The sequence below is a fragment of the Bufo gargarizans genome, chromosome 11 (genome assembly GCF_014858855.1).
Source record: "Bufo gargarizans isolate SCDJY-AF-19 chromosome 11, ASM1485885v1, whole genome shotgun sequence".
Classification (NCBI taxonomy): Eukaryota; Metazoa; Chordata; class Amphibia; order Anura; family Bufonidae; genus Bufo; species Bufo gargarizans.
In genome coordinates this window covers 97450937-97478783 of record NC_058090.1, presented here as the reverse complement: position 1 = coordinate 97478783, position 27847 = coordinate 97450937, and the positions used below count along the sequence as shown (strand labels likewise).

General features: G+C 42.7%; 1 protein-coding gene across 2 annotated transcripts in view; it reads right to left on the bottom strand.

Moving 5' to 3' along the window:
• KIRREL1 (kirre like nephrin family adhesion molecule 1) overlaps positions 1–16027 on the bottom strand; it is a 1083006-nt gene extending 1066979 nt beyond the window's left edge. The window contains exon 1 of one of the 2 annotated variants that reach the window (XM_044272305.1): positions 15752–16027. In XM_044272305.1, the coding sequence (XP_044128240.1) occupies positions 15752–15803 (52 nt within the window). In that variant the 5' untranslated portion in view covers positions 15804–16027. The remainder of the gene's footprint in view (positions 1–15751) is intronic. The other variant, XM_044272304.1, reaches the window with a different exon arrangement.
• Positions 16028–27847: the final 11820 nt, after the last annotated feature.

Genomic DNA, 27847 nt, shown 5'->3' with positions numbered 1-27847 from the left:
AATAACTACTATAATACTGCCTCCTATGTACAAGAATATAACTACTATAATACTGCCTCCTATGTACAAGAATAAACTACTATAATACTGCTCCTATGTACAAGAATATAACTACTATAATAATGCCTCTATGTACAAGAATATACCTACTATAATACTGCTCCTATGTACAAGAATATAACTACTATAATACTGCCTCCTATGTACAAGAATATAACTACTATAATACTGCCTCCTATGTACAAGAATATAACTACTATAATACTGCCTCCTATGTACAAGAATATAACTACTATAATACTGCCTCCTATGTACAAGAATATAACTACTATAAATACTGCTCCCTATGTACAAGAATATAACTACTATAATACTGCTCCTATGTACAAGAATATAACTACTATAATACTGCTCCTATGTACAAGAATATAACTACTATAATACTGCCTCCTATGTACAAGAATATAACTACTATAATACTGCTCCTATGTACAAGAATATAACTACTATAATACTGCTCCTATGTACAAGAATATAACTACTATAATACTGCTCCTATGTACAAGAATATAACTACTATAATACTGCCTCCTATGTACAAGAATATAACTACTATAATACTGCTCCTATGTACAAGAATATAACTACTATAATACTGCTCCATGTACAAGAATATACTACTATAATACTGCCTCCTATGTACAAGAATATAACTACTATAATACTGCTCCTATGTACAAGAATATAACTACTATAATACTGCTCCTATGTACAAGAATATAACTACTAAATACTGCTCCTATGTACAAGAATATAACTACTATATACTGCTCCTATGTACAAGAATATAACTACTATAATACTGCTCCTATGTACAAGAATATAACTACTATAATACTGCTCCTATGTACAAGAATATAACTACTATAATACTGCTCCTATGTACAGAATATAACTACTATAATACTGCTCCTATGCAAGAATATAACTACTATAATACTGCTCCTATGTACAAGAATATAACTACTATAATACTGCCTCCTATGTACAAGAATATAACTATAATACTGCTCCTATGTACAGAATATACTACTATAATACTGCTCCTATGTACAAGAATATAACTACTATAATACTGCTCCTATGTACAAGAATATAACTACTATAATACTGCTCCTATGTACAAGATAAATACATAATACTGCTCCTATGTACAAGAATAAACTACTATAATACTGCTCCTATGTACAAGAATATAACTACTATAATACTGCTCCTATGTACAAGAATATAACTACTATAATACTGCTCCTATGTACAAGAATATAACTACTATAATACTGCCTATGTACAGAATATAACTACTATAATACTGCTCCTATGTACAAGAATATAACTACTATAATACTGCCTCCTATGTACAAGAATATAACTACTATAATACTGCTCCTATGTACAAGAATATAACTACTATAATACTGCTCCTATGTACAAGAATATAACTACTATAATACTGCTCCTATGTACAAGAATATAACTACTATAATACTGCTCCTATGCAAGAATATAACTACTATAATACTGCCTCCTATGTACAAGAATATAACTACTATAATACTGCCTCCTATGTACAAGAATATAACTACTATAATACTGCTCCTTGTACAAGAATATAACTATATAATACTGCTCCTATGTACAAGAATATAACTACTATAATACTGCTCCTATGTACAAGAATATAACTACTATAATACTGCTCCTATGTACAAGAATATAACTACTATAATACTGCCTCCTATGTACAAGAATATAACTACTATAATACTGCTCCTATGTACAAGAATATAACTACTATAATACTGCTCCTATGTACAAGAATATAACTACTATAATACTGCTCCTAGATACAAGAATATAACTACTATAATACTTCTCCTATGTACAAGAATATAACTACTATAATACTGCTCCTAGATACAAGAATATAACTACTATAATACTGCTCCTATGTACAAGAATATAACTACTATAATACTGCTCCTAGATACAAGAATATAACTACTATAATACTGCTCCTATGTATAAGAATATAACTACTATAATACTACTCCTATGTATAAGGAATACGAGCCAGATCGTCCCCATTTCAAAGATAGCGGATGTCCTGAAATGCCAGTGGACACAGCTACTCAATAGGACACATGACTTCTTGTATGCATATTTCTTGTCTTATACTCTGTAGGACACATCATAAAAACACTAGGAAATGATTTGACAACAGTCGAGAAGTATTTTAAAAAATGTCTATGATTAGTATGAAGAAGATGTAGATTTGTTATTGATGGTCCCCATTCTCCATTTGAATTGGCCTCTTGCGTGGAGTTATACTGCTAAACGTCAACTTCTTCATTTAATAGAAAAGTGAGAACTTTTGGCTAGGGTAGACCTTGTAATCCATCACCTTGGAGTTTCTTAAGGATCTCCTCATACCTCATCCCCCCAACATTAATTAGCTAAGCAGATTTTTTTTGGATGATGTCACCTATATAGTGGCATCACTAGTCTCAATCTGGGAGCAAACAATTATTTTATAATGAAGGTCCCTCTATTGTCGGTTCTCCTTGCCTGTAAATCTGCTTTCCTTTGTTTGCCTCGCTCTGATAGAACTGGGATATTTCAGTAGCAGAACCTCACGTCCCTCTCTCTCTGCGGCTCAGTGAAGCATGGATGGGGTTACTCACTTATTATTCCATGCTCTCCTCCTGTGATTACCTCCTCTATTATCCTCAGCCTCCCTTCTATCGTATCAGACCTCCAGGATAAACATTTCAATATTCTGCAGCTTGGTCACACGGAGGGGAGCGAGATGGAGCAAAATAAATACAAAAATAATAAAGAAAAGATAAGACTTTGTGTTTGCTGCTGGGAACCAGGAGGAAATAAGGTTGTTTATGCAGGTGCTTTCCTACACAGTGGCACTCGACACAAGAAAACTGGATTAAAATGGAGAGAGACAAACTGCGCCAAGACCCGCTGATCTGAAAGACAAGAGAGGGCACATTACGGAGAAGATCCTGCTACCACCTGTAGCCCTTCTTGTATACAGCTGTTGATACCCTAAAATTATGAGGTGTAAATTAAGGTGTGAATTTAGTTCACCTTCTGGACCTCATTTAAAGATCTGGAGATCTGTAATTCCATTATTGGTTGGACCCATAAGACTACTGTTCCACCACCCTATGCCCCCTTTTTATGAAAGACTTGGAATTATATTTTTGTTGAAGTGCTTGCCAAGTGCCCATTGGTTCACCATTTGAAGCCCATCCAAGCGCCTGGAGATCTGTCATGCCACCATTGATGGGACCCATAAGACTATTGCTTCCCAACGCAACACCAAACACCTTCTTCTATCAAAAACTTGCTTTGCAGGTGCCTATTTGTTCATCTTTTCAATGTCATCCAAGAGCCTGAGGTTATGTGGTTCCACATTTGATTAAACCCATAAGATTCTTGCTCCACCGCCCAAAACCTCTATTAAAGGCGTATTTCTGGCGCAAATTGCGACGCAATGGTCAGTTGCACCGCGATCTGCAACTTTTTCCCGCTCAATTCAGGTCTTAAAACATAGGGCGTGGCAAGATTGGGGAAGGGGACGGGCTATTAAACATTTTCTACGCAAGGAAGCTGTCTTACATTTAGAACTGGCGGTGTATCCGTCTGAAGTTATGGAGAGTCTGGCGCTTCTTCATAACTTTGGCGGAACCACCACCTGCTATGGGCCTTTGTTAAGATTGGCCTCTAATACGCCGGTCTTAATAAATGCTCCTCTTAAAATTAAAATTTTCCTGTCTTCTTATTTCCTCAGCCCTAAGTAATAGGTCTTCTTTGACTTCATGGTCAAGGTAGATCTACCACAAAGTACACAAGCTATGATGGAGCTATACAGAAGAAAGAGAAAGATTTGGCTGTTCTTGGTATTGACCAACCTTTTGTATTGCATATCATGGGTGACAAATGGCTTAATCGTGATTGACCATTCTTCAGGTTACTGTTTAACTGTCCTACTCCAGTGGGTGGCTATATTACACAGACTCCAACTGTACCGTCCATCGAGACAATCATCAATGTAGTCCATTGATGAACACTTCAGCCTTGATTGATGACTGCCACCGGGGAGTAGACCTTCTCTCTCAGGGTCACACAAGAGTAGCGGGCAATATCCAGAAGAGTCACTAAGGAGTGTTTACCATCCCCAACAAGTAAATACTATTTCACAGGGTCACAAAGAGTAAAAGTTCCTAAATGATATCACCACACATTTTCCAAGAAATTGACTCTACCCATTGAGTAATAAACAGAAGACACTATAAGGTTACTAGATGTAGCACCATACAATCGGGCCACCAAGAATGTGATGCTAGCCCACTAAGTCTGCTAGCAGTAGAAAAATTCCAATAGTGGCATGAAGAGCTACATATTTTTCTAAAGGATCGTCATGGACTGGACACAGGATCACCAAGGGTCACGATGTGAACACTATCGTAATGGCTCACCAAGGAATGGGCACCATACCGTAGTGTCTCAAGAGCACCATCACCAAGGTGACCAATGACTGGATACTCTTCAACCAGAGTAGGATCACCAAGGATCATGGTGTGAACACCATCCTAATCGCCATACCCATTTGCAAGCATTGGCCAACACCATCAACCATCTCACGTATGTCAGGGTGTCAAGACACTATGGTCACAAATGTTGGAAAATAGGATGGGATTGCAGGATTTCACCATGCCCAATCATTATTTACAAGGGAGATAATCCAGGGGTGTGTGGAGTGGCTTCCTTTCGAGAACACATGCACACTTGGTTGCCCTAGAACTTTTCTAATATAATGGGCGCAACCACCTAAAAGCAGGAGGAGTCGGGTACAGTTTTAGGAGAAGGGTTCTCAAATACTTCACAAATCATTTCTTGGCAGAAAACCTTTAAGCGGTCGTTTGGCACAAAACTACAAATCTACCAAATTTCACTCGCTGAGTAATTTAATTCATTCGGAGAAACTCTTAGTTCCACTGAGATTCCCGGTGGAACTAAGAGCTTCTCGTCTGGGATTAAAAGCAGCTCAGGAGAAGCGGACGGGGAACGCGTCACTGCGGAGTGTGTGTGTATGTTACAGCGCATGTTAGGTGGAAGCTGAGAAAACAAAAAATCTGTACAAAAATAAAATATACACTCTACACAATTATAATCTTAAAGGGGATCTCCACCAGGAGAGGCTTTCTTTAAATTAAACAATCTAGACTATAGCCTATCAAAACTGAACCAGAGGACACAACAGCATCCAGTAAATGGCCCACCAGAGAGTGCGAAGTAAGCCCCCGATTTCCAAGTGTGTCATGTGACCACACTTGGGTGTTCTTAAAGGGAACCCGGGAGGGAAAGGGATGCGAATGAGCTCTTAACAAGCTCTGCCTCTAATGCCACCAGATGTAAGGCAGCTATCCTACAAGTCAATGTTCAGCTCTTAAAATAAGCCTTGAGACATGACTTGGATATTAAATAAGCCAGCATCTCATCTGCAGACAGCTGTTTCGGGGTGATTGCCCCTCATCAGCCGTGACGTATTGAACTGTGGGCAGCACGTTACAGAGCAGGAGGAGCTGAGCAGACTGATCTGTAGGTTTATACGAGAAGATTCAGTGGAACATGTTTTTTATTTATTTCATTTTAGGAGTCCAGTGGGCGGTCCGAACCAGTGATTGACAGCTCCCTCTGTATCTTTCTTGCTGGCAAGGCCTGCTTTCCACGGAGAGGCAGGTTGAGAAAAGTTTTGTGTGACTTTGAGGAAAGTTATCAGTAGAAGTAATAAGAAGACACGGCACGTTCAGAGCATTTGCAGCGACTGGATTTCCAACCCCCCATCCCGGAGGAATTCAGTCCTCCTAGGATCTGCTTCAGAAGTGTCATACCGCTTTCAATAAAAGGAAAAAAAGTGCTTTTCCTGCCCACTTCACTCTCCAATTACATCTACGTCTCTGCGCTCCCTCCTCCCTCCGTTCAGAAATGGCTCCTGTCCCATCAGATTAACCCTTCCTAGACTCAAACACCATAGCTGGGTGTATAAGATTAAAAGTATGTCACACGAGGGACACGACCGAACCAGCAAAGTCAACGGGAAGATTATTCTCCGAAATAATCCACCGCCCCCGCCGTTACCCCCTACAGTATCCCAGCCTTCACGGCTGCCCAGGACACTGACGGGGCCACATCCATTAGAGTACAGTGGCAGTGTTCAGTAATGATGGGGAGCGTAGTGCTGCAGACTGTATCATACAGGATGGGCTTAGATACATCGGTGAACAAACAGTGTAAAAAAATAGGCTTCAGATCAATGGACAGTATCACGCATGATAAGCTTAGATACTCGGCTCAGCAGACAGTATCACACAGGATAGGATTAGATACACAGCTCAGCAGACAGTATCACACAGGATAGGATTAGATACACAGCTCAGCAGTCAGTACCACACAGGATAGGATTAGATACACAGCTCAGCAGTCAGTATCACACAGGATAGGATTAGATACACAGCTCAGCAGACAGTATCACACAGGATAGGATTAGATACACAGCTCAGCAGTCAGTATCACACAGGATAGGATTAGATACACAGCTCAGCAGACAGTATCACACAGGATAGGATTAGATACACAGCTCAGGAGACAGTATCACACAGGATAGGATTAGATACACAGCTCAGCAGACAGTATTACACAGGATAGGATTAGATACACAGCTCAGCAGACAGTATTACACAGGATAGGATTAGATACACAGCTCAGCAGACAGTATCACACAGGATAGGATTAGATACACAGCTCAGCAGACAGTATCACACAGGATAGGATTAGATACACGGCTCAGCAGACAGTATCACACAGGATAGGATTAGATACACAGCTCAGCAGGCAGTATAACACAGGACAGGCTTAGATACACAGCTCAGCAGGCAGTATAACACAGGACAGGCTTAGATACACAGCTTAGCAGGCATTATCACAAATGACTGCCCGCCAGATACACTGTAACAGTGGTGTGTTACGTTTTGTACAGCTCGGATACACAGCAGGATGTGATGTTACTTCTTCTGGTCTAATTGCCAGTTTTTCTTTTCTCAAGACTCTCCATAGGAAGTAATATAATCACATAGGAACATTTCCATTGTGATGGCTGCCAACTGCATGACTCCCAGCGGTGTGCTCTCCTCATAGGCCCATTCACACACTGCGTTTTACAGGGTTTTTTCTGTCATTTTTACCATAGACAATAGGTAGACAGACACATAGATCTTAGATAAATAGACGGAGAGATAACTAGATATTAGATAGATAGATATGAGATATGGTAGATAGATAGATAGATAGATAGGAGATAGATAGATAGATAGATAGATAGATAGATATGAGATAGATAGATAGATAGATAGATATGAGATAGATAGATAGATAGATAGATATGAGATAGATAGATAGATATGAGATAGATAGATAGATAGATAGATAGATAGGAGATAGATAGATAGATATGAGATAGATAGATAGATATGAGATAGATAGATAGATAGATAGATAGATAGATAGATAGATAGATAGATAGATAGGAGATAGATAGATATGAGATAGATAGATAGATAGATAGATAGATATGAGATAGATAGATAGATAGATAGATAGGAGATAGATAGATAGATAGATAGATAGATATGAGATAGATAGATAGATAGGAGATAGATAGATAGATAGATAGATAGATAGGAGATAGATAGATAGATAGATAGATATGAGATAGATAGATAGGAGATAGATAGATAGATAGATATGAGATAGATAGATAGATAGATATGAGATAGATAGATAGATAGATAGATAGGAGATAGATAGATATGGGATAGATAGATAGATAGATAGTATGAGATAGATAGATAGATAGATAGATAGATAGATAGATAGATAGATAGATAGATAGGAGATAGATAGATATGAGATAGATAGAGATAGATAGATATGAGATAGATAGATAGATAGATAGATAGATATGAGATGATAGATAGATAGATATGAGATAGATAGATAGATAGATATGAGATGATAGATAGATAGATAGATAGATATGAGATAGATAGATAGATAGATAGATAGATATGAGATAGATAGATAGATATGAGATAGATAGATAGATAGATAGATAGATATGAGTGATAGATAGATAGATAGATAGATAGATAGATAGAGATAGATAGATAGATAGATAGATATGAGATAGATAGATAGATAGATAGGAGATAGATAGATATGAGATAGATAGATATGAGATAGATAGATAGATAGATAGATAGATAGATAGATAGATAGATAGATAGATAGATAGATATGAGATAGATAGATAGATAGATATGAGTAGATAGATAGATATGAGATAGATAGATATGAGATAGATAGATATGAGATAGATAGATAGATAGATAGATAGATAGATAGATATGAGCTAGATAGATAGATAGATAGATAGATAGATATGAGATAGATAGATAGATAGATAGATAGATATGAGATAGATAGATAGATAGATAGATAGATATGAGATAGATAGATAGATAGGAGATAGATAGATAGATAGATAGATAGATAGTAGATATGAGATAGATAGATAGATAGATATTGAGATAGATATGAGATAGATAGATAGATATGATGATAGATAGATAGATAGGAGATAGATAGATAGATATGAGATAGATAGATAGATATGAGATAGATAGATAGATAGATAGATAGATCGATATGAGATAGATAGATAGATAGCCATGAGATAGATATGAGATAGATAGATATGAGATAGATAGATAGATAGATAGATAGATGGATGTAGGCCTGGGATCGTGCCCCGGGCTGGTGACAGTCGCCCTCCCATCTTGTCTCCTGGATGAGCCTCTACATTACAGAACAACTTTCTGTGCAAAACAGAAGAAAATCAATAGCGATCCATCAGGAGTTTGTGCCCCCGCCGCTCGGATTCCTGCTCCTCACATGGACAGCCTGCACCGGCGCCGGCACAAGGGAAGGATTTCATTAGACATAATTGCAGCTGTGGACGCAGCCTTTCTGCTGAGGGAATGTTTTTTTTTCTGATGGCAAAAAGCTGAAGGTGCCACCTATGCCAAGCATTGGTATGCAGGGGTTGTAGAACTGCAACTCCCAGCACAACAGGCCAGATGTGGCACTGTAGTGTTGGCGGCTGAATCAGACAGCGACTTATAAGCGGTACCAGCCTGAGCCCTGCAGCCTGCCAGGTGTAGAAGAAGGCTTAATCCTGGTATTGTAGTGTGGGCATCCATGGCCGGCAGCTATGAAAACCGTGCTATATGGCATCCCTTACTGGCACCCTGATGATTTTGGCTGTGCCCATGGGTTATTACACATCTGTGCCCTATTGAGCTTTGCTATCAAATGTCAATGCCAAGCTGCCAGTCCAGCCTTGTATACTATGAGTGCACCACATAACCAACCTGTGGTTGCCCATGCCAGCTTAGGCTACTTTCACACTGGCGTTTTGGCTTTCCGTTTGTGAGATCCATTCAGGGCTCTCAGAAGCGGTTCCAAAACGGATCAGTTTTGCCCTAATACATTCTGAATGGAGAAGGATCCGCTCAGAATGCATCAGTTTGCCTCCGATCAGTCTCCATTCCGCTCTGGAGGCCGCCTGCAGCGTTTTGCTGTCCGCCTGACGAAACTGAGCCAAACCGTTTTCTCTGACACAATCTGGCACAATAGAAAACGGATCCGTCCTGGCACACAATGTAAGTCAATGGGGACAGATCCGTTTTCTCTGACACAATAGAAAACGGATCCGTCTCCCACTGACTTTCAATGGAGTTCACAACGGATCCGTCTTGGCTATGTCACAGATAATACAAGCGGATCCGTTCATAACAGATGCAGGCGGTTGTATTATTGTAAAGGAAGCGTTTTTGCAGATCCATGACAAATCCACAAAAAACGCGAGTGTGAAAGTAGCCTTAAAGGGGTTGTCCCTCAAAAAATATTCTACATTTTATAAACCAGCACCTGGATCCAAATACTTCTCTTATTGCATGTAATTAAAAAATTTCTTTGGCCACCGAGTTATTCAATAAAATGCTGCATCTGTGTAGCACCACCTGCTGCTTGATTTTTTTTTCTTATTTCTCTGCCCACTTTGCTGAAGTGGTCACACATGCTCAGTTCCATCCTTCGACTGTATCCACTGTTAGAAGCTATGACAGTTACAGGGAGAGAGAGATGCAGCAGAAAGGACACAACCCCTGATCTCTAACAGGGAGAGACAGCTGCAGTAGAAAGGACACATCCCCTGAGCTGTGATAGGGAGAGAGCTGCAGCAGAAAGGATACACACCCTGAGCTGTGATAGAGAGAGAGCTGCAGTAGAAAGGACACATCCCCTGAGCTGTGATAGGGAGACAGCTGCAGTAGAAAGGACACATCCCCTGAGCTGTGATAGGGAGAGAGCTGCAGCAGAAAGGATACACACCCTGAGCTGTGATAGGGAGAGAGCTGCAGCAGAAAGGATACACACCCTGAGTTGTGATAGGGAGAGAGCTGCAGCAGAAAGGATACACACCCTGAGCTGTGATAGGGAGAGAGCTGCAGTAGAAAGGACACATCCCCTGAGCTGTGATAGGGAGACAGCTGCAGTAGAAAGGACACATCCCCTGAGTTGTGATAGGGAGAGAGCTGCAGTAGAAAGGACACATCCCCTGAGCTGTGATAGGGAGAGAGCTGCAGAAGAAAGGGCACATCCCCTGAGCTGTGATAGGGAGAGAGCTGCAGTAGAAAGGACACATCCCCTGAGCTGTGATAGAGAGAGAGCTGCAGCAGAAAGGGCACAGCACTTTAGCTGTGATAAGGAGAGAGCTGCAGTAGAAAGGACACATCCCCTGAGCTGTGATAGGGAGAGAGCTGCAGTAGAAAGGATACACACCCTGAGCTGTGATAGGGAGAGAGCTGCAGCAGAAAGGATACACACCCTGAGCTGTGATAGGGAGAGAGCTGCAGTAGAAAGGACACATCCCCTGAGCTGTGATAGGGAGAGAGCTGCAGCAGAAAGGATACACACCCTGAGCTGTGATAGGGAGAGAGCTGCAGCAGAAAGGACACATCTCCTGAGCTGTGATAGGGAGAGAGCTGCAGCAGAAAGGATACATCCCCTGAGCTGTGATAGGGAGAGAGCTGCAGCAGAAAGGATACACACCCTGAGCTGTGATAGGGAGAGAGCTGCAGTAGAAAGGACACATCCCCTGAGCTGTGATAGAGAGAGAGCTGCAGTAGAAATGACACACCCCCTGAGCTGTGATAGGGAGAGAGCTGCAGCAGAAAGGACACATCTCCTGAGCTGTGATAGGGAGAGAGCTGCAGCAGAAAGGATACATCCCCTGAGCTGTGATAGGGAGAGAGCTGCAGCAGAAAGGATACACACCCTGAGCTGTGATAGGGAGATAGCTGCAGTAGAAAGGACACATCCCCTGAGCTGTGATAGGGAGATAGCTGCAGTAGAAAGGACACATCCCCTGAGCTGTGATAGGGAAAGAGCTGCAGAAGAAAGGACACATCTCCTGAGCTGTGATAGAGAGAAAGCTGCAGCAGAAAGGGCACAGAACTTTAGCTGTGATAGGGAGAGAGCTGCAGCAGAAAGGACACATCCCCTGAGGTGTAATAGGGAGAGAGCTGCAGTAGAAAGGACACATCCCCTGAGCTGTGATAGGGAGAGAGCTGCAGCAGAAAGGACACATCTCCTGAGTTGTGATAGGGAGAGAGCTGCAGTAGAAAGGACACATCCCCTGAGCTGTGATAGGGAGAGAGCTGCAGCAGAAAGGACACATCCCCTGAGCTGTGATAGGGAGAGAGCTGCAGCAGAAAGGACACATCCCCTGAGCTGTGATAGGGAGAGAGCTGCAGCAGAAAGAACCCCCCCCCCCCCCCGAGCTGTGATAGGGAGAGAGCTGCAGCAGAAAGGACACATCCCCTGAGCTGTGATAGGGAGAGAGCTGCAGCAGAAAGATCCCCCCCCCTCCGAGCTGTGATAGGGAGAGAGCTGCAGCAGAAAGGACACATCCCCTGAGCTGTGATAGGGAGAGAGCTGCAGCAGAAAGATCCCCCCCCCCCCTCCGAGCTGTGATAGGGAGAGAGCTGCAGCAGAAAGGACAGTATATGATGTCTGATTTTAATTTTTTACATTAATCATGAGACAACCCCCACTAAACCACGTGGGCCACGGACACATGCCAACGGTGCCAAGTTTCAATTTCAGTCCAGTCCACCCAAGCTCAGAGATAAGCCAAACCAAAAGAAAAGGCCCTGCATGTACAATAGTCACTGGTCTTCAGACTGTAAGCTCCTGGGTCAAGCAGTAAAAAAAAGAAGCCTTCCATTCAAGCCTAGAGGCAGCGTGATTATACGGACAGGATTATCCCCCACAACACAATGCAGCAGGACAGTGAGGGGGTTTTTCCCCTTCGGCAGCTCCCCCTCCCCCGCCTCCCGCCATGGCACAAGCGACGGCTCAGCACTGATGTTGCAAAATGCTAAGGAAGCAGCCAGCTGTGCTGGAGGGTGGACAGAGAATAACGTGGGAGTTGCATTTTTCCGGAGCCAGCAATGTGGCCTTCTACTAGAGGACAGGACATGGAGAAGAGGCACATCTGGTGGTGGAGGGGGGTGGACATGTACCAGTTTGGAAACTTCCTTCATACTGAGGAAGGAAAACTCTCTCAGCAGTTCCCTCCTCTTCCCGTTACTATCACTCACTGTCTGTGAGATGGTGAGGGATGTAATCTTTGGGGAGGAGGGGGGGTGATATGGTTTTTACTTCTTCTGGATCAACACATCATGAAAGTCATAGGTTGAACTTCATGAACTCGTGTCCTCTCCAGGGTTGGCCAACCTGATTTATTATTTTTTTTTCTGGACAACTTATCCCAAAATCACAGACAAATAGGAAAACCATAATGAATCCTAAAGTTGATTACAATAAGCTCCACAAGCTTCAAAGAAAATCTCGGACACCTCTCGAGGGGCTGTCCGGGACTTTACGGAGGGTAGGCGACCCTGTGCGGCAGACGAGGTGTTAATATGAGATGCCGAAAACACAAGCAACAGCTCCGCGCGGAGCATGAATGAGCTGCGGCAACCGGGGGCTCAACTCCACAATGCACGCAGTCAACTCTTCTTGACGTTACAATGGATTCCATCCAAGTCCCCCTCCGCACACAAAGCCTTCATCTACTGCAGAGCCTCTTGGGAAGCAGAGCCGTCCATCAACGCTCTACAAGTAGAGGCAAGATGGACAGCTTCGAGGGAGGCTTCAGTCATATGGGTGCCGCGCCAGCTCTTGGGAATCTCCTCCATCAAGCTTCATTCAACAAGTGGAACTGACAGCTCTGCCTCCATGGAGGTTCTGCAGCAGCATCCTCCATATGCATGGATGGTGATGACATCAGCAAGCGTCCTCGCCTGAAGGGTTAAATCACTAGCCCTGACTCATGGCAAACTCATCCTTGTCTGCGGTTTGTGGATGAAATCAACATCTGCCCCCAGCACAAGAGGCAGAAATGTGCTCGCATCAGCCCCGGACCGGCGTAAAGTTGCCAGCCTAGCATTGCAAGGAGAAAACCAGCCCCCCCCTTCCCCGAGTATTAAGCCAGAGGCGAGAGAAGGAACAAGTGACACATCTGTTTCTTCTACAATCTCTGGATCCCTCCATTCAAGGCTGCGCTACGCTCCCGGAGAACACAGTATATAGCGGCGTCTGCACAGTTTGCATCTTTTTTGCACTGGGTGCCATTCACCCACTGTTGGGTGCCATTCACCCTAAACCACTAGAGGAACCTACCAGACTAATGGGGTGCCATGCATTCCCTTTCATCTATAGCATTAACCTTTGACTAATAGGATGCCTGCCATATATACTAATTAGGGGGACAGCAGTGATCTATTGGGGTACCCCACATTCACTATGGGGCTGCCACTTACTGCAGACTATAGGAATACCTACTGTAGAGGCCAGAGTGATTAGTCCATACCCTCAATGTCTAAGCTAAGTGTCAGGAACCCCCATAGTCTAGAATGAATAGTAGACTACTGATGTTCTCCTTGGACTATTGGGGTACTTACTGCTCATTTTAAGCTATGACAGTACCTACCATTCACCCTAGCTTAAGGTGAATCTTATGGACCCCCTGCAGGCGGAGGCCATACCTACTATCAATTCTGGACTATGAGGGTACCTGGCATTTAGCTAGGAGGTTTCTACTGATCACCCTGGTCTCTAGTTGCACCTACTATACACTTTAGACTATGGGGCTCTTAAGCTATGAGGGCACCTACCATTCACTATAAGATTGAGGACATACCTACTGTTCATTCTAGAATATGGGGGTAACTGACATTTGGCTTTGACTATGGGGGTATCTACTAATCACCCTGGTCTCCAGGGGTATCTACCATATACTTATAGATGATGGAGGTACTTAACGCTTGCTATGAGGGTACCTACTGTTCACCCTAGCTTATGATGAGTGACATGTACCCTCACTGTCTGAGGACTATCCTGCTAATAATTCTGGACTAAGGGGGTATCTACTAATCATCTTGATCTCTAGGTTTATCTACTAATCACCCTGGTCTCCAGGGGTATCTACCATATACTTATAGATGATGGAGGTACTTAGCGCTTGCTATGAGGGTAACTACTGTTCACCCTAGCTTAGGATGAGTGACATGTACCCCCACAGTCCGAGGACATTCCTACTAATAATTCTGGACTAAGGGGGTCTCTACTAATCATCTTGATCTCTAGGGGTATCTACTAATCACCCTGGTCTCTAGGGGTATCTACCATATACTTATAGATGATGGAGGTACTTAGCGCTTGCTATGAGGGTACCTACTGTTCACCCTAGCTTATGATGAGTGACATGTACCCCCACAGTCCGAGGACATTCCTACTAATAATTCTGGACTAAGGGGGTATCTACTAATCATCTTGATCTCTAGGGGTATCTACTAATCACCCTGGTCTCTAGGGGTATCTACCATATACTTATAGATGATGGAGGTACTTAGCGCTTTGCTATGAGGGTACCTACCGTTCACCCTAGCTTATGATGAGTGACATGTACCCCCACAGTCCGAAGACATTCCTACTAATAATTTTGGACTAAGGGGGTATCTACTAATCATCTTGATCTCTAGGGGTATCTACCGTATACTGCAGACTATGCTCATCTTAAGCTATGAGGGTACCTACCTTTTACCCTAGCTTATAATAATTGTAATGTACCCCCACAGTGTGAGGATTATCGGGGTATCTTCTAATCACTGTGGAGTCTCAGGGTACCTTCCATATATCTTAGACTATGGGGGAACTGAAGGTTCATCTTAAGCTACCTACCAGCTAAGTACCCTCTTAGTCCAGGGTGATTGGCAGTAGTTTAGGGGGTACCTACTATTCACTCTATAGACTCTAGGGGTATCTACTAATTACCCTATGGGAGTACTGGCGCTTAACCCTGCGTGCTCCCGGGATTGATGCACTTGGGGGAGGGGGGCACTGGGAAAAGAAAAAGGGGGTCTTACCTTGACAAAGTGTGCTGGGCAGCGTAGATATCCATACGAAAAGAAAAAGGGGGTCTTACCTTGACAAAGTGTGCTGGGCAGCGTAAATATCCATACGAAAAGAAAAAGCATGCTCTCTCCCTTGTCTCCCGGAGTTAAAGGACTATTCGCAGGGATTCTCGATCCAAGTCGTCGTCTCCTGGCAGTTCCTAAGAAAACATATCCCAGACAAAGGGCTGATCTGCGAGCGGAGAGGACACCGGTGAAATCTGCCTCCACAGAAGAAACCTCCAGTCCTGACTTCTCTCTTCTTCTCCTCTCTCCCTCTCTCTTCTCTCATGCACACACACAAAAAAAAGTCTTGGAATGAGAGGATGGATCCAGTAGGGGAATGAACCATTCCACTGGCAGGGGGGGGGAGGGAAGGGAACATACTTTCCTAAACTCTCTGTCTCTGGCACATTTTTCCTTTCTCTCCCTGCACCAGAAAAACACACATCAAAAAAAAAAAAAAGCAAAAGAAAAGTAAAGTAAAAAAAAAAAAGTTAGCAGGATGGATGAGAGAGAGAGAGGGCGGCGGGGTGAGGGGGAGCCGGCCCAGGATCTGCTGATGTGAGGAAAGGAATTTGGGAATTTTACATTTACTTATGTTGGGATTTTTTTTTTTTTTTTAGATGATCGCCCTCCCCCACTTACATCGCCCCCTCCCTCCTCCCTCCAGCATTCCATATCTTGTCTGGAGGGAAGATTTCAAGGCTCATATAGATATTGGTGGTGGACGCCGGCGCCTCGCCGATTATAACACGCACGCTGGTAGATTGCAAGCTCTTCGGGACAGGGGCTGGTTTTTAATAGAGAATGGAAACAGGAGGCAAAAGTGCAAGGATAACAAAGGCTTTAGAGTGCAAGCTCTGCAGGCAAGAATGTTTTTGGGAAGTTTGGAGTGCAAGCTCTGCAGGCAAGACATGGTTTTTAAAAGGCACCCAGTTAATCGTGGTTTTAGGAGCGCTTTCAATGAATGTGGAAGTTGAGTCAACAATGGGGGGGGGGGAGTGCAAGCTCTACGGGCAAGAATTTCTTTATTAGCTCTCGTGGGAGCTGAGCCAGAGGAGAAGAATGTTAGATTGCAAGCTCTGCGGACAAGAGATAATTAAGAACTGTTGCTTATTATGTGGGAGTTGAGGTAGAAGATGGCATTAGAGTGTAAGCTCTGCAGGTAAGAAGTTGTAAACTCCTGCTAAGGCTACACGCACACGACCGTATGTGTTTTGCGGTCCACAAATTGCCATCCGTTTTTTTTTTTTGTGGATCCATTGTAACAATGCCTAAAACGGACAAGAATAGGACATGTTCTATTTTTTTCGGCGGGGCTACGGAACGGACATACGGATGCGGACAGCACACAGTGTGCTGTCCGCATTTTTTGCGGACCCATTGAAATGAATAGGACCGCATCCTATCCGCAAAAAAAAACAAAAACGTAACGGACACGGAAACAAACGGTTGTGTGCATGTAGCCCTTTAGGCCTCTTTCACACGACCGTTTTTTTTTTTCGTTTTGCGGGCCGTTTTTTGCGTTCCGTATACGGTCCGCATACGGAACCATTCATTTCAATGGTTCCGCCGAAAAAACGGAATGTACTCCGTGTGCATTCCGTTTCCATATTTCCGTCTTTCCATTCCGTTTAAAGATAGAACATGTTCTATTATTGCCTGCAAATCACGTTCCGTGGCTCCATTCAAGTCAATGGGTCCGCAAAAAAAACGGAACACATACGGAAATGCATCCGTATGTCTTCCGTATCCGTTCCGTTTTTTGCGGAACCATCTATTGAAAATGTTATGCCCAGCCCAATTTTTTCAACGAAATTACTGTATACTGTACATGCCATACAACGGAACGAAAACGGAAACACAACGGAAACAAAAAACGGAACAACGGATCCGTTTAAGGCTACTTTCACACTTGCGTTCGGGGCTCCGCTTGTGAGTTCCGTTTGAAGGCTCTCACAAGCGGCCCTGAACGGATCCGTACTGCCCTAATGCATTATTTTTTTTTTTCATGGTAATGCAAACTGATCTGTTCTGAACGGATGTAAGCGTTTGCATTATAGGTGCGGATCCGTCTGTGCAGATACCAGACGGATCCGCACCTAAACGCAGGTGTGAAAGTAGCCTAAAACGGACCGCAAAACACTGAAAAAGCCATATGGTCGTGTAAAAAGAGGCCTTAATGTGAGAGTTAAATTTGCAGATGACATTAGATTGCAAGCTCTGCGGGCAAGAAGTCATTATAAACTTGCTTATTATGTGGGAGTTGAGGCAGCAAATTATATTAGATTGCAAGCTCCGCAGGCAAAAGCTCATTATAAACTTTTCTATAATCTGAGAGTTGAGGTTGCAGATGATGTTAGATTGTAAGCTCTACAGGCTAGAAGTAATAATAGACTCTGACTTATTATGTGGGAGTTGAGGCGGCAAATGATAATAGATTGCAAGCTTTACAGGCTAGAAGTAATTATAGTAGACTTTCTCATTATGTGGGAGTTGAGGCAGCAGACGCCATTAGAGTGTGAGCTCTGCAGGCAAGAATGTATATTACCCTCTAGTGGATAACTGTATACTATACATCAAGTAATAGGGTATTACTGTAGATTGCAAGCAATGTGGGCAAAATAGAAACAAACTCTTTATAATCTCTTGCAAGTGTTGTAGTGTCAGAAGACAACAGAATGCAAGCTCTGCAGACAAGTGCTTTGTTATAAGCTCTATGATTGGAGGTAAAGGGAGCAGCAGTTAGACTGCAAGCTCTGCAGGCAAGCATTTCGTTATGTACCTAATTTCGGAGGGGAACTTTAGATCTTTCTTTTTTTTGTCTATACCACCCATCTGCTTGTGACTCTCTTGCTGAGCCAGTCATGTAACCATGGGGGTCGATTCGTTCTCTCAGTGCACTGCCCGTTGAAGGTTTACCAGTTGCATGCCAGTGGCTAGGGGATCAGTTTAAACCTTTGGACAACCCCTTGAAGCCACACTCCCATGAATATCCATCTCACTAACAACATGGCCACCAGTCACAATTTAGAGAACCTCTTGACATACCTACCTATGATGAATGCCATTACGTGGGCGCACACTGGCATATGCCACCCGAGGGCTCACATCCATAGTATAGTATAGAACTACTATAAAGTATCTGTCGTGGCGGAAGAGTTGGGAGGATGCCAACCGAATCCACTGATTTTGGCGGGTTCCACACTCATCCCTGAACCAGATGTTGGTGGAGAGAAGATTCAGGCATATTGACATATTGAGCTTCGACATGACCACTCCTTTTGGTGTCTGGCAATAGCTTTATCCCTCTGCCATTCACAAAACATGCATGCTCGGCCATTGGGAAGAATCGGGAGAGACTGCTGCCGGCTCATTAAGTCATGTCTATGGCCTTACTCTATTCGGACTGCCCTTTTCCATGCTCTCTGTGGGATCATAGGCAGATGGAGTGTGGAAGGATGTGTATCCAAACTATCCCCTCCTCTATTAGAGCCGCTAGAATGAGCAGCTATGGCCTGCAGGGGAATGATCAGTGAGCGACCACCTCTCTTGTCTCATTGTGTGGACACATGTTGTGTTATGCCCAGGAGTCCACATACTTTTCCACATCCAAGGCATGATCTGCCCACCAATTGTTTTGCGCCCCCCCCCCCCCAAACCCTCTTTTTAACAGTTCTTCTGGCTCACTTTCGCCCATAGATGAGGACACCTTGTGTTTTCACCATCCTGAACAGGGGCTTCCATCTCCACGGGCCCCGTCACAGACGCATGGGCTCCCTCTATGACACAGCCTTGCTCTTGAGTAATAATTTATTACAGCAAGACAGATCTTCTGTAAACTTATATTTCTATATCCCCAGAGGATGGAGGGACAACTGATCATAGAGTTGTGTAAGGATAATCCGGAAAGCGTCTTCTTCCATGCTCTAGTTGTCTGGGGGAGATGTTTCTTCTTCGACTCTTCTCAGCAGGTCTCTCCGCAGCACCTACAGCAAAAAGCTCCTCTTCTCTGAAAGCGCTGCCAATTACAAGTGAGTCGGTGATGCAGACGAGCAAACAAACCCTTCAGATGTAGGAGACATTGTATGGTACTGGCAGGTTGTGTCGAGGTAGCCGTCAGTGTAGAACTGCATGGAGCTCCTAATGTGAGGGACCTGGCTGATACAATTATTGACTCCAGTCTCTGATGGACTGCAAGTTCTTCTGACCAGGCCTGGTGAAACATCCTTCGACTAATGCCTGATCAGTTCCTTCTGCTGAAAGGGTTATCTTTGCCTCAAGGAGCATTGCCTTAAAAATAAGTCTCCATACAACGCTGTGTCTATTCAATGAGAGCTGTATCCCCCTGAGCAACATCTAAGGCATCTCATACTCTACTGATGAGGAGCAAGAACCCCGAGACAGTGCTGTGAAAGCATGGGTTCTCTGGTTTGGCTGGTATGAGCAAATGTTTGCCCATGGAGCATTGCCTGAACTGTGTCTCCTCGATGAGAACCAGTACACCTTCAAACTATACCTCCAGATCCATAACATTTTGTGCCACCAGACATGGGTGGCTTAAAAATGTAAGAAGTCATACTGTACACTGTAACGTGTATGTTGTCTGAACAGCAACCAATGCCCTGCACTTTTATCTGATTTATAGTCTCTTGGTTATATCGAGTTCTAGAAAAGTTGGACGTCAACCCATATGGATTGTCACCAAGCTTTTCTAGAGTCCTGAATGGCTGATCTTCTTAGAAACACAGTCAAATGGGAAGAAAGGATCAGGTGCTGCATAAGTTTTGACCTCAGGAGTCTGGGAAAGCTGGGGCAACAGATTATGAAGAAGGAGTTCAGCAGGGATTACATGAAAAAGCTCTGTGGGGCCTGCACCTTTGGAGGCTGCTGCATCCAGGCGGAGAATACAAAGGGGTTGTCCAGTATAGAAGACTGCCCGATTCTAATTTAAAGGGCTACCCTTTTGGCATATCCACACAATTTGCCTAACCAATGCAAAGCCCACCGCTGGGGCCAGCACCTATGGCGGCCGCTGCATCCAGATACACGGAGAGGTGGCCATGTATGTGTGCAGCTCTCTCAAATCACTTCTGTGTTGACAAGCTTTTTTCCCATCCTAGGGGAAAGCAGCTCTAAGTGTTGGTAGGGGGGAAGGGTGGGGGGGCTTGTCCAAAAGCAAAGAAGAACCCCTTTAATTGCATGAACAGGGGAGCTCTTCATACTGTACTCCCCTTTAAGACTCCGGCATAAGTTCTGTGCACCTTTATATAAGTAAAGCAGAGTGGGAGCCTGCCAGACCAGGTGTTTTACACCTACAGCACAAAGAATGTCTTTGTTCCTCCGATCCAGGCGTCTGCATTGATTTAGTGGGTGCATGAGACGTTTCCAGAGAACAAAAGGCCGCAAGCCTGTGGGATGGGGCAGTAAAAGGGGCATATCATCTGCTCCAACAACCCTATCAGTGAGAAGTAAAGCATCTGAAAGGGCCCCGATGTACCTCGTAAAAGGGGCATATCATCTGCTCCAACAACCCTATCAGTGAGAAGTAAAGCATCTGAAAGGGCCCCGATGCACCTCGTAAAATGGGCATATCATCTGCTCCAACAACCCTATCAGTGAGAAGTTAAGCATCTAAAAGGGCCCCAATGCACCCCGTAAAAGGGGCATATGATCTGCTCCAACAACCCTATCAGTGAGAAGTAAAGCATCTGAAAGGGCCCCGATGCACCTCGTAAAATGGGCATATGATCTGCTCCAACAACCCTATCAGTGAGAAGTAAAGCATCTGAAAGGGCCCCGATGCACCCCTTAAAAGGGGCATATGATCTGCTCCAACAACCCTATCAGTGAGAAGTATAGCATCTGAAAGGGCCCCGATGCACCTTGTAAAAGGGGCATATGATCTGCTCCAACAACCCTATCAGTGAGAAGTAAAGCATCTGAAAGAGCCCCGATGCACCCCATAAAAGGGGCATATCATCTGCTCCAACAACCCTATCAGTGAGAAGTAAAGCATCTGAAAGAGCCCCGATGCACCCCATAAAAGGGGCATATGATCTGCTCCAACAACCCTATCAGTGAAAAGTAAAGCATCAGAAAGGGCCCCGATGCACCTCGTATGTAGGTAGTTTTCAGAGAGGAGCAAAGACTATACTAATACATAATGAGCATAATGACATACTTGGAATGTGGGGGATGGGTTATGAATATATACTTCAGAAACACTAGCGAGAACAGAGAAAGGATGAGGACGCGGTAATATATTTCATCTGCTGGTATTTTTTCATATACTACAGGCTCACACACACTGAAGATACTTCTGTTGGAACCCTTTGTGATACATGGGAACACTTATTGTACAATGCCCCCTGCTGGTCTGCTGGAGTAAAGCCTCGTAGAAAACAATTCATGGGACTTTCCGGAGTAAAAGTAATTTTTTCAGTAAATTCACATGCTGTAGGTTTGTCATTTGTTGAAATAGTCAAGATTCATACCAATTTCGTAGATGGAAAACAGACGACAACGTAAGAATTTTTAGAATTATGGCCCAAACGATTTTAGCTTATTGTTGTCTCACCTGTATGGGTACATATGCTCAGTGGCGGACCTTACCACCACACAACCCAAGCAAATGCTTGTGGCCCTGAAGATCAGGGAGCCCCCAACTGGATACTTGGGGTGGCTGAGAAGGTTAGTCCAAGCTGCACAGAACGGTAGTGAGGAGAGGACCCTTCCCAGCTGAAGAGCAGTAGCAGATATTCCCTGGCTGCACTATATAACTGAGAGTGAAGCCTATCGGGCTCATAGGGGTGGAGCTTAGTGCTGCAACGGGGATCTCCAGATATGTCTTTGCTTGGGACCCAGAAATGCCGAATCCGCACCTGTATATGGTGAATAAGGTAACCCTGCCAACTCACAAGGGTTGGGCAGAAGTCCGAGACCTGGCCTTATTCAAGAGAATAGGTTCCTTTCAAAGTGGTTAGCAGTTCACCAGAAAACAGCAATAGATGTCACTCCAATAGCAAGGGTTCTTTAGCAAGGGAACAGTTTTTATGGTGTTCCCGTATGGAACGTTAAAGGGGTGTTCCGATAGGTCATCAGTATCTGATCGGTGGGGATCCAACATCCCGGACCCCTGCCGATCAGCTGTTCGAGAAGTCTGCGACCCTTGCTGTAGAGCCGTGGCGTTCTCGCAGCTTTACCTAGGCCAAGTGACAACAAGTTCATCACTCACATGGCCCCATAGAAGTGAATGAGGCTGAGCTGCGATACCAAGCACAGCCGCTGTACAATGTACCGTATTTTTCACCTCATAAGACGCACCTATGTTTTTGAGGAGGAAAATAAGAAAAAAAATATTTTGAACCAAAAAATTTGCTTTTGGTGGGTTTTAAACTAATGGTGGTCTGTGGATGACACTATTATGGGGGATCTGTGGATGGCACTGTTATGGGGGCATCTGTGGATGGCACTGTTATGAGGGCATATGTGGATGGCACTGTTATAAGGACATATGTGGATGGCACTGTTATGGGGGCATATGTGGATGGCACTGTTATGGGGCGTATGTGGATGGCACTGTTATGGGGGAATATGTGGATGGCACTGTTATGGGGGAATATGTGGATGGCACTGTTATGGGGGCATCTGTGGATGGCACTGTTATGGGGGCATCTGTGGATGGCACTGTTATGGGGCGTCTGTGGATGGCACTGTTATGGGGGAATATGTGGATGGCACTGTTATGGGGGAATATGTGGGTGGCACTGTTATGAGGGCATATGTGGATGGCACTGTTATGGGGGCGTATGTGGATGGCACTCTTATGGGGGCATCTGTGGATGGCACTGTTATGGGGGAATATGTGGATGGCACTGTTATGGGGGCATATGTGTATGGCACTGTTATGGGGGCATATGTGGATGGCACTGTTATGGGGGCATATGTGGATTGCACTGCTATGGGGGGATCTGTGGATGACACATATATAGCATCTTATCTAATGTGTCATCCACAAATCCCCCATAACAGTGTCCCTGTGTAGTGAATGGGGGCCGGCATCTGGTTCTGTAATGGCAGCGGTGCCCAGTGCAGTCACTGTATTCTACTACACTGGGCCCCGCTCACTGTAGTATAATCATATCTAACTTGTAGGTATTGTTAAACTATTCAAATCATCTCAAATCCAGCGCATGTACTACTTACTACTAACTTCGTAGTAGGCAGGAGGCCGGGCGGGCGCTGGCACGCACCTGCGCCACCTGCTTCATTTATAAAGTGGGCGGATCAGGCGCGTGACGTAGTGAGTTACGCTGCCGCCCGCCCGGCCTCCTGGCTGCTACGAAGTTAGTAGTAAGTAGTACATGCGCTGGATTTCAGATGATTTGAATAGTTTAACAATACCTACAGGTTAGATATGATTATACTACAGTGACTGCACCGGGCCCCGTTGCCATTACAGAACCAGATGCCGGCCCCCAGCCCCTCCTCCCTCTCAGCCGATACACCCAACGGTCCATGAGACGCACTGCTATTTCCCCCCCACTTTTGGGGGTAAAAAAGTGCGTCTTATAGGGCGAAAAATACGGTATGTCACAGGATCGTCGGTGCCTTCTTGAACAGCTGATCGGCGGGGGTTCCAGGTATCGGACCCCCTCCAATCCAGAGTATAGGTCATCAGTATTTAAATCTCGGAAAACTCTTTTAATATAAAAAATCTAAAGATGACAAATTATTGATATAACTTGACAAAAACATAATGTACAAGTAAATAACTACTATAATACTGCCTCCTATGTACGGGAATATAACTACTATGATACTGCTCCTATGTACAAGAATATAACTACTATAATACTGCTCCTATGTACAAGAATATAACTACTATAATACGGCTCCTATGTACAAGAATATAACTACTATAATACTGCCTCCTATGTACAAGAATATAACTACTATAATACTGCTCCTATGTACAAGAATATAACTACTATAATACTGCTCCTATGTACAAGAATATAACTACTATGGTATTGCTCCTATGTACAAGAATATAACTACTATAATACTGCTCCTGTGTACAAGAATATAACTACTATAATACTGCCTCCTATGTACGGGAATATAACTACTATAATACTTCTCCTATGTACAAGAATATAACTGCTATAATACTGCTCCTATGTACAAGTATATAACTACTATAATACTGCCTCCTATGTACGGGAATATAACTACTATAATACTGCCTCCTATGTACAAGAATATAACTACTATAATACTCCTCCTATGTACAAGAATATAACTACTATAATACTGCTCCTATGTACAAGAATATAACTACTATAATACTGCCCCCTATGTACAAGTATATAACTACTATAATGCTGCTCCTATGTACAAGAATATAACTACTATAATACTGCTCCTATGTACAAGAATATAACTACTATAATACTGCTTTCTATGTACAAGAATATAACTACTATAATACTGCTCCTATGTACAAGAATATAACTACTATAATACTGCTTCTATGTACAAGAATAGAACTACTATAATACTGCCCCCTGTGTACAAGAATATAACTACTATAATACTGCTCCTATGTACAAGAATATAACTACTATAATACTGCTTCTATATACAAGAATATAACTGCTATAATACTGCTCCTATGTACAAGTATATAACTACTATAATACTGCCTCCTATGTACAAGAATATAACTACTATAATACTGCTCCTATGTACAAGAATATAACTACTATAATACTGCTCCTATGTACAAGTATATAACTACTATAATACTGCCTCCTATGTACAAGAATATAACTACTATAATACTGCCCCCTATGTACAAGAATATAACTACTATAATACTGCTTCTATGTACAAGAATATAACTACTATAATACTGCCTACTATGTACAAGAATATAACTACTATAATACTGCCTCCTATGTACAAGAATATAACTACTATAATGCTGCTCCTATGTACAAGAATATAACTACTATAATACTGCTCCTATGTACAAGAATATAACTACTATAATACTGCTCCTATGTACAAGAATATAACTACTATAATACTTCCCCCTATGTACAAGAATATAACTACTATAATACTGCTCCTATGTACAAGAATATTACTACTATAATACTGCTCCTATGTACAAGAATATAACTACTATAATACTGCTCCTATGTACAAGAATATAACTACTATAATACTGCCTCCTATATACAAGAATATAACTACTATAATACTGCCTCCTATGTACAAGAATATAACTACTATAATACTGCCTCCTATGTACAAGAATATAACTACTATAATACTGCCTCCTATGTACAAGAATATAACTACTATAATACTGCTCCTATGTACAAGAATATAACTACTATAATACTGCCTCCTATGTATAAGAATATAACTACTATAATACTGCTCCTATGTACAAGTATATAACTACTATAATACTGCCTCCTATGTGCAAGAATATGACTACTATAATACTACTCCTATGTACAAGAATATAACTACTATAATACTGCCTCCTATGTACAAGAATATAACTACTATAATACTGCTCCTATGTACAAGAATATAACTACTATAATACTGCCCCCTATGTACAAGAATATAACTACTATAATACTGCTCCTATGTACAAGAATATTACTACTATAATACTGCTCCTATGTACAAGAATATAACTACTATAATACTGTCTCCTATGTACAAGAATATAACTACTATAATACTGCCTCCTATATACAAGAATATAACTACTATAATACTGCCTCCTATGTACAAGAATATAACTACTATAATACTTCCTCCTATTTACAAGAATATAACTACTATAATACTGCCTCCTATGTACAAGAATATAACTACTATAATACTGCCTCCTATGTACAAGAATATAACTACTATAATACTGCTCCTATGTACAAGAATATAACTACTATAATACTGCCTCCTATGTATAAGAATATAACTACTATAATACTGCTCCTATGTACAAGTATATAACTACTATAATACTGCCTCCTATGTGCAAGAATATGACTACTATAAGTAATCTAGCTGTAGAAAACATTTTTTCCAGCTTTTACAAAAGACAAATACATCATGTTTTGCCATAACCTCCCTAGTCACTGCCGTGCAGGTTTGAACGTGTTACGTCAGTTCATTTGCGGTGCAACAAACAATACCTGCCCCACTTGTGATTTGCATGAAAGAAAAGCGGCATGCAGTGATTTCTTTTTTTTCCCTGTGGTCTGAGGGTGTGTCTGGTGCCAATATTTATCGAAGGCTTTATGCAGAGTAGAAGTGCGTATAAATGGATAGAGAAGTTCAAGAAAAGCCGCACAAGTTTCTGCCATAAAGAAGGAGTTGGAAACCCATCCACGACTGATGGCAACATGTAACGTACCCATGAACTGATTCTGTTTAATAGAAGAATGACAATGGATTATGTGGTGAACTATTTTCAAATCACAAGAAGATTTAGACTATAACCTTCAGAATCACAGGTGCATATCCATGAAGAAAACATAATTATAAAAAAGCAAAATGGCTGCACACCATTATACATGCAAACTATAGAGCTAAGAAATGGGGGTCATTCTAAATAAAAATGGTACAGTATCGATTGTAAATGAGTTAATGGAAGCTCTTAGCGCACTTGTTTGCTCAAACATACGTCGGGCCCATCTACCAGGCGTCAAGGTGGCTTGTCTCTACACTGCCCTGAATATTGTAGGCTTAAGTAAGTCCAAAGAGAGGCAGTATATTTAGTGTCAGGGATCCATCTGCGGAAGCTACCTTGACGCCTGGTAGATGGGCCCGACACATGTTTGAGCAAATATGTGCGCTAAGAGCTTTCATTAACTCATTTACAGTCGGTACTGTACTGACCCCCATTTCTTAGCGCTATAGTTTGCATGTATAATGGTGTGCAGCCATTTTGTTTTTTATTATTACTATTTTCAAATCAGCCATGCCTCTCTGGTGAAGACAGTAGTGCATTCATGGCTCACAGCTCAGCCTAAAACAATTTTCTAATGAGGGAATACAACAGCTTATTGACAGAAGGACAAAGTGTATTT